The sequence below is a fragment of the Monodon monoceros genome, unplaced genomic scaffold (genome assembly GCF_005190385.1).
Source record: "Monodon monoceros isolate NGI ecotype Baffin Bay Population unplaced genomic scaffold, NGI_Narwhal_1 Super_Scaffold_7, whole genome shotgun sequence".
NCBI classification, from domain to species: domain Eukaryota; kingdom Metazoa; phylum Chordata; class Mammalia; order Artiodactyla; family Monodontidae; genus Monodon; species Monodon monoceros.
Window position 1 is genome coordinate 45,067,760 of NW_021703784.1, and position 12,155 is coordinate 45,079,914.

The 12,155-nt window shown below is 39.4% G+C and overlaps 1 protein-coding gene across 2 annotated transcripts in view; it reads right to left on the reverse strand.

The window, feature by feature from the left end:
* Positions 1–7,499: 7,499 nt before the first annotated feature.
* EED (embryonic ectoderm development) overlaps positions 7,500–12,155 on the reverse strand; it is a 33,666-nt gene continuing 29,010 nt past the window's right edge. The window contains exons 11-13 of one of the 2 annotated variants that reach the window (XM_029208419.1): positions 9,140–9,298; positions 8,339–8,412; positions 7,500–7,920 (exon numbers count right to left, since the gene is read on the reverse strand). In XM_029208419.1, coding sequence (XP_029064252.1) covers positions 7,794–7,920; positions 8,339–8,412; positions 9,140–9,298 — 360 coding nt within the window. In that variant the 3' untranslated portion in view covers positions 7,500–7,793. The remainder of the gene's footprint in view (positions 7,921–8,338; positions 8,413–9,139; positions 9,299–12,155) is intronic. The other variant, XM_029208420.1, reaches the window with a different exon arrangement.

The following is a 12,155-nucleotide window of genomic DNA, read 5'->3' on the forward strand; positions in this document are numbered from 1 at the left end:
GTACAGAACAATATTTACATGAATGTATTTGTTCCGTATGGCTGCTGTAACAAAATGCCACAAATTTGGTGGCTTAAAACAGCACACATTCAGAAGTCTGAAATCAGTTTCACCTGGCTGCAAACAAGTTGCCATGAGGGCTGCACTTCTTCCAGATGCTCTAGGGGAGAATCTGTTTTCTTGCCTCTTCCAGATTCTAGAGCTGAGTTCTTTGCTTATTCCATCTTCAAAGTCAGCAGTGTAGCATCTTGCTTCAGTCCTCACTTTGCCTTCTTCTCTGTCAGATATCACTCTCCTTCCCTCTTATAAGGATATTTGTAATTGCATTTAAAGTCCAACGAAATAATTAAAAATAATCTCCATATCTCAAGATCCTTAGCTTAATCATATTGGTAAAATCTCTTTTGCCATATGAAGTAACATTCACAGGTCCTGACTATTTGGGGAGGGCATTATTTAGCTGGGGAGGGCATTATTTAGCCTCCCAACACTATCTTAATAAAAACTCCAAATGTGGGTTAACTAGAAATTATTTAACTACATTAAGAAGATGGAAGAACAATGGAAAAGAGTATGAAAAAGAATATACATATATATGTATGCATGTATGTATAACTTAATCACTTTGCTGTACAGCAGAAATTAACACAACATTGTAAATCAACTATACTTCAATAAAATAAATTTAAAAAGAGGAAGATGGGAAAAAAGGAAGAGGAAGTGTAGATAGCTGAAATCCTCTTCTAACCAATGCTGTCAGAAAATCATCAATAACAATCATATGGTACAAGAATTTCAGCTCAGAAAAAGACATATTGGTGATTTGAAACTTTCCAAATGATAGTTCTGTCCTGAAGGGAGATCTGAATGGCTTTCTCCTGTTACTCATCTTATCATTTGTGGTAGATTGCAGAAATAGCACAAATCCTTCCTCTCCCTGTGTCCATGACCTTGCAGTGTGACTTTCCAGACAGACTCTGTTTCTTTACCCTCGTGGCCTTCTTACTTGATTTGACCAAAAGAATGCAACAGAAGTGATGTTGTGCCATTTCCATGCCCAGGCCTCAAAAATATTTGCAAGTGGCTTCTCTAGTCCTTGGAACTTTGCCAATCTACCACAGGAACAAGCCAAGGACAGCTTGCTGGATAATGAGAGACACCTGGCCCCGTTGCCTCAGCCAACAACCAGTCAAACCCCCGGAGCGGAGCTACCTGACTGCAAGCTTACCAGACACATGAATGAATGAACCCAGTCAAGACCAGAAGAACCACTCAGCTGAGCTCAGCCCAAATAGAATCATGAGATAAATAAATTTGAGATGTTTTGTTATGCAGCAAAAGCTAACTTCTGTGTAGTTCTTTCACTATCTGTGATTACATTTTATTTATTAATTTTCCTTCCCTGTAACAAATACCGGTAGTTAGCTATTTAATATCCATTTCCCCCCTTCTTCCTTGTTAACCCCAATTTTGTTCAGGAAGGCACCCCTCCTCCATGAGACTCAGGAGCCCCAGAAGAAGACCCTGCTTAATCTAATCAACAAATTTCCATTCCCTTGGTAGTGACTGGTTTAGGATCAGTCCCATAACCCAATTCTGGTCAGTGGCACTTGGGAGGAAGTCTGCTGGGGGCTTCTGAGAAAGGTTTCTTGGTCTTAAGAAAGTCACACGAAAAGATGGTCACTTTCTCCCTCTACATTGATATATCTGAAAGTGACACCTAGAGTTGTAGCAATCATCTTGAGAACAACCTAAGAAAAAAAGCACACTCAGGAAGAGCAAAGAGATGAAAATAACTTGAGTCTTTATTAATGTCTTATGCTGTTAAACCAACCAGCCCTGGAGCCAATGTCCTACCTCTGTACTTACGGTCATGCAAAATAATATATTTTTTTCTATTGCTTAAGCCAATTTTAATTGACTTTGTTGTTACTTATGGCTGATGTTATAACTAACACAACTCTTACTAGAATATAAGCTCCGAGAGGGCAGGGACCATGTCTGTTTTGTTTGCTACTGTATCTCCAGTGCCAAGCCCAGCATCTACCCCCTAGTAAGCATTTCATAGTTATTTACTGAATGAATGAAAGTATATCAATGATCATTAAATGCATCTGCGGTTGACACTTGACTAGATAGTATAAACATCTAATTAGGGAGCCTGACTCTTCTTGATTGTGAGCCCTTCAAGAACGGGACTCTGTTTGCTCCCAAGTACCTGGCATACAGTAGATCCTCTCTATACGTTTGTTGAATAAATGTTCTATGATACTAAATTCTGCCAACTTTCCAGCAGGGGGTGCACACAACTAGGTGTTCTGGGCGCTAGGCACTCTCCTTTATCGGCTCATCAGTCTCTCCTCTGCCACCTTCCCCTCCACCTTCCCCACAAGGAGCTAAAGACCACAGCAATGCCTATGGGGAAGCCCAGGAGAAGGGGCTTTTCCATATTCAGAACCTCTGTGTCTGTCCTGTCCCAGCTTCCAGCACCTGTTAGAGAAAGCTGAGAACATGTTCTATAAACAGAGAAAGTTCTCTTTAGGTCAGGGTCAAGCAAATGTTTTCTGTAAAAGGCTAAATAGTACATGTTTTGGGCTTCCTAAGCCGTAAGGTCTCTGCTGACATGCCTTTATAACACCAAGAATTGTGGAACCAACCAGCCTGGGAGACTGCCCTACTTCTGTACTTCTGGTTATGCAAGATAATATATTCCTTTATTGTTTAAGCCAGTTTTAGCTGGCTTCATTGTAAATTATAGCTGAAGATATAATTAACCACCCACAACTAGAATAAAAATTCCAAGAGGGCAGGAAACTTAATAAGTACATACATAAAAGAATAAGTAAAATAAGTAAAAGGAATGGCTGTGGCTCTGTCCTAAAAACTTTATTAACAAGAACAGACGGGGACTTCCCTGGTAGTCCAGTGGTTAAGAATCCACCTTCCAATACAGGGGACATGGGTTCAATCCCTGGTCAGGAAACTAAGATCCCACATGCTGCTGGGCAACTAAGCCCACGTGCCACAATTACTGAGCTCACGTGCTCTAGAGCCCATGAGCCACAACTAGAGAGCCCATGTCACAACTACTGAGCCCATGTGCCGCAGCTAGAGAGCCCACACACCACAACCACTGACCCCGTGCACTGCAACTACTGAGCCCACGTGCTCTAGAGCCCGTGCGCCACAACTAGAGAGAAGCCCACGCACTGCAACAAAGAGCCCGTGTGCTGCAACGAAAGATCCTGCAGTGAAGATCCCACGTGCCACAACTAAGACCCAACGCAGCCAAAAAAAAAAAAAAAACACAAGAACAGACAGTTGGCCAGATTTGGCTGAGCCCTGCTTTAGGTAAACAGGCACTGCCTAAGGCAGTGGTTTTCAAACTTTGTCAGAATCACCTGTAGGGTATGTTAAAACACTTATGGCTGGGCCTCACCTGAGTTTTTCAGTAGGTCTGGAGTAGGGCTGAGAATTTTAATTTCTAAGAAGTTAGGGTTGCCAAATAAAATACACGATGCCCCGTATATCTTAAATGTGAATTTCAGTTAAATGGTGAATAATTTTTAGTTTTAAGTATGTCCCAAGTATTGCATTATTATCTGAAATTCAAATTTAATTTGGTATCCTGTACTTTAAGTCTGACAGCCCTTAGGCAAGTTGCCAAGAGATGCTGATGCTGCTGGTCCAGGAACCACTTTGAGAAACACTGACCTGTATAATCTCTTACATACTGGAGCTCTGCTAGTTCAGAGGTCTTAAGCTGGAAAGAATACCCACCAGCTCAACTCAAGAATCTGAACAGTCTGTACATGTGAACATGTTCCTCCTTCATTCACAAAAGGGTTTTTTGCCAAAACTAGATACTTTAAATATGCACTATTTTTTTTTTTAACAATTATCCATTTATTGTGCACTTACTATGTGAGAGCTTGTTTCTAGGCTCTAGAGATAAAACAAGAAATAAGGATGATCAGGCCCCTTGCTCTCAGAGCTTATGTTTAGTGGCTGTCTGGGGTAGATATGACTGGTCATCCATCTGAGAAGTTACTGGCCTGCACATTGTCAGGTATTTACTTAAGACACATAAACTATTTTGTCTATCACCATGGCTATAAACAGGGACCCCGCAGTCAGAAATTAGTTCAAATCTCAGCCCTGCCACTTACGACACTGGGCAAGGTATTTAACAGCTTTAGTCCTCAGATTCCTCCTCCGTAAAATTGGGACAATAATTTATACTTCATGAGGTTGTTGAATGGTAAATAAAATCACTCATATAAGGAACTTAGCATAGTTCCTTGGTAGGGAATAAAATGGTCAGTACTCAACTAATAGTATAGCTACTACTACTGAAAATTCAGTGGTCTTCAAAGTATGGTCCTTGGGCCAGTGTCATCAACAGACCCATGAACTTGTTAAAAATGCAGATTCCCTGTGCCCCACCCCAAACCTACTGCATCAGATACTCCGGGATGGGGCACAGCGATGCGTGATTTAACAAACCTTCCAGATGATTCTGATGCATGTTAGAATTTGGAAAACACTACTAAAGAAAATATTATAAGAAGCCAGGAACTATATGTGCTAGGGGTTAAGAATATCAAGGCCAATAACGCACAAATCTTCCCTTTTCCCAGGACAACTTTACATAAGGCTTAGTGGTGTTCTATAAAGTGTGTGTGTGTTTGTAGTCCATATGCCCGAAACCCATCAGAAATTCATTTAAGCAAAGACTTCTTAGCTCATTTTTCATTCATTCAACATCCCACTGAGTGCCTACTGTGAGCCAGTGTGTTGAGATTGAGATTAAAAACAGAAGGAAACACTTCTGTGTTTCAACAGCTCTTACTCTGGCACTGATTTCGTAACAGGAAAACAGTGCACGCATTTCAGTGGGATACCAAAATGAGTTTCTACCAGAGATATTATGAAGGGAAGTGGAAGAAAGGCAGTAACTGGGAAACGTAGAAACTCTTTCCAGAGGACATTTAACTGAGCCCCTACAATGTGAATACAGAAAACAGCTCAGCTACCTGGAAAGCCTCTGCCAAAGCCTGGCAAGGCCACCAGAAGAAAAGAGAAAGCGCATTGGGTAAGTGAGGGGCCCTGGCCAGGAAGAAGAGACTCCAGTCTATGTGGGGTCTTGAACAGTCCCTGTCAAGTCCCAGTCTGTTCACAGCTGTCTCTCTTGGATGTCCTTATCTTGGTTGTGGCCCAGAAGACTACAGAGAAAGGCCGTAGAAAGAGGGGAGGCCTGGCAGGAAGCTGAATCAGGCCCCAATCTGAGAACTGGGACAGAAACAATGCTAAATCCCAGACACAGAGGTGACCCAACAGACAGAAGTATTAAGAATTCTCCACCACTCCCACCAGTAGCCTTGAACATGAGTTTGAGAGGTACTAGTTAGCCACAGAGAGGAAGTTTCAAATGACTGTGGAAAGTTGTATGGGGCTGGGTTAAGATAAGCATAATCTGTGCAGCAGAATCATCTGGGTGAGTTTTTTAAAAAATACTGAATTCAAATCTCTCAGGTTGGGGCCCAGAGATCAGTCATATGCTAATGATTCTGGTGCACTCACTCTTTCCACCGACCAGCATCTGGGAACCATTGCACAGCACAGGTTTATACAGGGAGCTAATTAATGCAATGCTTTGCACACCTGGCCAATTAAGTTTATAAATAAGTGATTGTCTCCTGTCTACTAGGAGCTCACATTTTAAGGCAAAGGTAATAAATTATTTTAGAAGGCCCTTCACAAAGGGTTTTGACTTCCAAGAGTTACAAACCCTGTTGCAGCCAGCTATTTTCAGGGATTTGAGGGAAACAATACAGCAACATAGGTAGCTACTCAGAACTGGGATTATTAAAACCTTGATTTGCAATCAGTCTTTCAGAATGATAAACATTTTTTTATACAAAATTTTAGTGGTTTAAAAAGTAATTTTGCATCAAAATAATCAAATAATGGCCAATAGAGTGCTATACATTACTCACAATGATTTTCTGACAACCCATGATTAAATGGTTTTAGAATTAAACACAAATACACATTCACTCATTACACAAAACATAACAGAAATCACCTGTTTTACATTTCACATCAGCCTGGAGTAACTGAAGCGAGGAAGGTGAAATGAGTCTGCTTTTATTCATCTGAAGTCTTGCTCTGCATCAGAAAATAACCACAAAACACCAAGAATCTCTTTAGAAATTCACCAGTTCAATTCCAAAATGATAGTCATTTTCTACAAATCACAACAGGTTAACCACTGCACCACCAGGGAAGTCCCTTTAATTCTGTTCTTGCCACTGTGCACAAAGCACCCTATGTTTGGGACAAAAATCACCAACTACTTTTTTTAAAATAAATTTTTATTAATTGATTGATGGCTGCATTGGGTCTTTGTTGCTGCGCGTGGGCTTCCTCTAGTTGTGGCGAACGGGGGCTACTCCTCTTCGTTGTTGTGCGTGGGCTTCTCATTGTGGTGGCTTCTCTTGTTGCGGAGCATGGGCTCTAGGCGCACGGGCTTCAGTACTTGTGACACGCAGGCTCGGTAGTTGTGGCTCAGAGGCTCTAGAGTTCAGGCTCAGTAGTTGTGGTGCACAGGCTTAGTTGATCCACGGCATGTGGGATCTTCCCGGCCCAGGGCTCAAACCCATGTCCCCTGCACCGGCAGGCAGATTCTTAACCACTGTGCCACCAGGAAAACCCACCAACTACTTTCAACCCTATGATATCCTCAATTTACTTGTGTCTCTCAACCAATACCCTTCTAGAAAAGGGGGCAATAACTCAATATACAAACATACTCCCCATTTCTTTCATTTTTCAACCCACTGCATTTAAGCTTCTTTGTCCTCTCCTCCCTTGCTCTACTGATAGTATTTCCACTAAGATTACTAATGACCAAGTTGTAAATCGAATGGCAATAATATATATTTTTTTAATTTAAAAAAATTTTTTTTTTTTTTGCGGTATGCAGGCCTCTCACCGCTGTGGCCTCTCCCGCTGAAGAGCATAGGCTCCGGACGCGCAGGCCCAGCGGTCATGGCTCACGGGCCCAGCCGCTCCACGGCACATGGGATCCTCCCGGGCTGGGGCACGAACCTGTGTCCCCTGCATCGGCAGGCGGACCCTCAACCACTGTGCCACCAGGGAAGCCCAATAATATTTTTTAACTATAAAGATAGGTTATTAAAACATTACATGTCACATCTCTTATAGAATTTACTTATTACAAAATTATTATAGAAGAAATCATTAAGAAATATAAAACCATAGGAAATACAATTTCCAATAAAGGTAAGGGTTTAGTGTAGTCAAGTACTGTTCTAATTGCTTCACATGTATTAAATCACTTGATCCTTTTACTTACCCAAGGTCAGTTAGTGGCAGAGCCAAGATTAAAATTCAGTTTGTTCTAGGGCTTATACTTAATCACTATATTATATAGCTTTCTCCAGTTACACAAATAAAACAATAATAATCACTGCAAAAAGATAAGGTGTAATTTTATTACTTTCAACATTTCTTTTCATCACAATGAACAAAACAAAATAAACTAAAATACAACACAGCTTTACAAAAATAAATTTTTATTAAAAGCAGTAGAGTCTGAGCAGGAGACAGTACAAAGAGTGTAAACAATGTAAACATCACTACATTCAGCTCAGCTTGATTGAATGCTGAAAGACAACTCTAAATGCTCTATGTGCCCTTACTAGCAAGATACGTTAGTTCTACTGTACACAGAAAACACACTCTAATTTTGATTGAGAAAAAGTATTTTATCGAAGTCGGTCCCAGCGCCAAATACTGGCATCATCACAAACAGCTATAAGAATGCTGCTATCCCTGCTAAAACTGGTTTGTCGAATAGCAGCACCACATTTATGATGAGTCAGTGTTGTGCATCTAGGGAGAAAACATGACAACAGGTTAAATACCATGCATATATAATGCTGTCAGTATCTTAACTTAAAACAATGAATCAGAAAATGAATACACATTCCAAGTCATATAGAAAGCACTTGAAAACAGAATACAGTTCACTAAGAGCCCAATCTGAAATTTCATAAAATTTGGGTATATTTTAAATCCAAGAGGTACCATATAACTTATATTCAAAAAAGAGAAATAACTTATTACCAAAGTACTTGGGAAAAACAATCATTATTAGAATAAAAAAGAAATACTTTACAATACTCTGAGAATGTAAATGTTACAAATGATTTAAGGTTGGCATTTCAAGTATCAAATTACTTCCTCTATGCTGACATAACACTTTGGAGAAAAAGTCAGAGATTATGAAGAGGAATTTCTAAATACTTACTTGGCTTTATGAGGATCTTCTACTTCTAAATCCCAAACATAAAGTTTGCCAACCTGATTGCCCAATGCAAGCATCTGTATAAACATATTAAAAAAAATCAAATTATTAAAACAAGCTATGAAGATTTCAAACAATCCTAAGACATCTTTCTTATTTCAGAAAAACCTCAGCTCCAGCCTATGGCAACACTCTTGGTTATTTCTTTGCATCTTATATTTCTTATATTGTGTAAATGAGGATAAGAGCAACTAATGCTTCACAAAGATGTCTTGAGTAAAATAAGGAGGTTATTTTGTAAATTTACGAAGAACTTTACAATTTATTTACATAGTTAGCATGTACTCTTTATTCTGCCTTAAAGAACTGTAGTAAAAGCCATAGGAAATTTCCAAAGCTTTCATATAGAAATAAATACCCAAGTAATTTATCACAAAATTCTAACACCAAATTTTGAAAAAATGTTAGATAACTAATATTTTGTCTCTATCTTCCACGTTGCTTTTCTATATAAAAAGATTAACACTCTAATCCAAAACATTAAATCTTAGTAACAGATGTTACGGAAAGTAAACACCTAACTGCCACCATTGACACCTGTCAATTTCATTTATAATGAGCACTGCAGATGGTGTGCAGAGCCACAAGGGTAGAATAAATAACATCAAAGGCCAAAGCAATTAATACAAAAAAATCAAGGTAGATTAAACTTAGAGGTAACAGAATACAGATACACTACAGTGAAAACTAAAATTGCCATGGTTTTAAGTCAAATAATTTCAAAATGTAAAAATATGTTGCTACCTTTTGCCAGAAATCCATAGAAAACCTCATGTACCAAATGTCACACTGGCTGTAATCAAATCGCCCAAGAATAGTCACATTAGACTCACTGGGTTTAATTTTATCTATATCATCTTCCATTTTGCCAGGTTTCCAGCATACAATGGCATTTTCACAAGACTTTAAAAAAGACAGAAATGAGAAAAAAAGAAATGTTAATCAAAGAACTGAATTTTAAACATTAAAAACAAAGCTTTTTCTCTACTATCATTTCAGAACTCACAGCTCTTAGAACCTGGTTATCCATCTACTGAGTCCAGTAATATACATTCATTTATATTTACAGAGTCAGTACCCACACTTACAGACAAGAAGTCTGATTATCAACAGATTTTAACAATACAAAAGCATTACACTGTCTAGAATATTCATTTTTGAAGTCACAATTTCTCTTCCAAACCAAAACAAATTCAGCTTTAGATACTTCAGCATCCAGAGACTTGAAGTATTTTATAGCAAAGGTAAAATTACAAACACTGTATTAGAATACACAGCTCTTCAATATGGCCCCTGCTTACTTCGCTGGTTTCATCTTTCCCCATTCCACTTCTAAACCCCCATGGTTCCCTTTATATCTGGTTAACTATTAATCCTCCTGTCTGCACTACATGATAGGTGCTCAAGAGATGTCATAGGAAAGCTAATGAATTCATAGAAGGGGCCTTAGAGGTCAGATTATACAGAAGGCAATAAAAGCAGTGGTTCAATATCAAGACACTGATGAGGGGATGGGATTAAAATAGGCTGAGTTACACCTTCCCTATCCTGCAACACTGAACCTTTACATACATTCTATTTAAGCAGCAAGTGGTAAAGAATAGAATGGGAGGAAAAAATGCAAAACAGAGGGCACTATTTATATTCCTGTGTAGGTCAGTGATTTGCTGGCTAAGGGATATTTGGCAATGTCTCTGGCTTCTAGTTAATAGAAGCGAGAGATGCTGAACACTTTGCAAAGCACAGAACAGCTCCTCCCACAAAAAAGAACTGTCTTACCCAACTTCCACAGGGCCAGGATTGAGAAATCCTGGTGTAGGTGAAGAATGCCTCCTGGAACTTTACAGGACACAGCCTAACAACCACATGTGGTAGCTCTGTGGGGTCACAGGGAGATTAGGGAGTGGACAATATGGTTTTTATCTTCTCTGCCCTTTTTGGATTATATAAAATCCCAGGGATATGGATCTGTTACACAAGTTCTTTATTGTAAAGTATCTTAGAGATTACCTAGGCTGATGACTCTTAACTAAGTGAACAATTGGATTGATATAGACTGTACGGCTTTCTTTAAAAACTCATCTTGACCCCAACCCTACTGAATCACAAACTCTGGGAGGGGAGGCCAAAGCAGCAGAATTGTAAAATACTTCTTCAAGTGCTTCTTACTGACTGTATTGGTAAAGGATCCTTAATCAATAGAGTTCCCTCATGGAGAACTAAATAATCTCACTAATGGATGGCTGTACTAGAAAATCATCTAGAGAGTCTTTAAACATTACAAATTCCCAGGTCCTTATGCCAGATTTAGAATATCTGGGGATGAAGCCTAGGAATCTATTTTTACAATGTCCTCCCAATAGTTCTGATGTGGAGCCAGATTTGAGACCACCAATATTCAGTTCAGCTTCCCACCTAAAATGCAGAAATCCTTTCCTGTCATCTGATTAAGCTCTAAGAGCAGAAATTTTAGAGCTACTCCTTTTTTAATTCTGCTTCCAAAACAGATGAAGTAGAGGTACTTTTTCCTATTTATCTCGTTAAGTACAGCTTAAAAGTCTGAAGGCTAGGGAGGAGGCAGACTGGTTAGGGGCCCTGGGACATGAAGAACATTGAGTTGCTTGGTTTTCTTTTGCCTCTTTGTGTATCCCAGACTGGATGCTAGAGAAGGTAGCAACTCAACAAAGCTAAGTGAAGACAAAAAAAAAAAAAAAAAAAAAAAAAGCCCCAACAAAAGCCTACTCTCTACAAAGGACCAGGAAACTGGCAACCTAGCATGAGAGAAAATTTTCAGGTAAACACTTAATACCACAGAGAAAACAGTGGACCCATCCACACATGTGGACCAGCGAAGTCCCAGTGGGGTCCCTTCTCAGGTGATAACTAAACACTTCAAGTAGGTAACACCCTGACTCCTCCCTACCCCTCATGGTAATGAGGTGACTCTCCTCCTCCTCCTCTGCCTGGGGTGGTATTAGAGGAAGCCTAGCAGAGAGTCAGAATGTTCACAACCACCCACCACTCTCAGTGTCAGTGGAGGCCACTCGGGGAGCAGTACTGAGGCCTCCCAAACCCTCTTGCTAGGGTGCTATCACCTGAGGCCCAGTGAAAAGCCTGAACTCCCACCCCAGTAGTAAAGAGACAAAATCACCAAGTCAGCCAAGTGGGGAACCTGAACTTCCCTTGCCACCTGCCAATAATGAAGCAGCACTCCCCTTCCCCAGCTGAAAATTTATCAAAGGAAGCCTTCTTAAATATCAGTAAGATCCAGAGTTTTGTAACAGTAACCAAAATATTGATATCTTAATCAAAATTCACTTGTCATACCAAGAAATGTAAAAATCTCAACTTTAATGAGAAAAGATTATCAAGAGATACCAACACTGAGATGACATAGATGTTAGAACTATCTGACAAGGATTTTAAAGCAGCTATCATAAAAATGCTTCAATGAGAAATTACAAACACATTTAAAACAATAAAAAAAAAGTCTCAACAAAGAAATAAAAGATAAGAATCACATGTAAATTTTAGAACTAAAAAAACTATAGCTAAAATAAAAAACAACTGAAGGGCTCACCAGCAAAAAAAGAGAGATGAAAGAGTCAGTAAATTTAAAGTTAGAACATAGAAATTACCCAATTTGAACAAAAGAAAACAGACTTATTAAATAACAGAGTCTCAGGGACCAAACTAAAAACATAATATTCACATCATTAGAGTTCCTAAAGGAGAGGGGGAAGAAAGTGGGACTAAATAA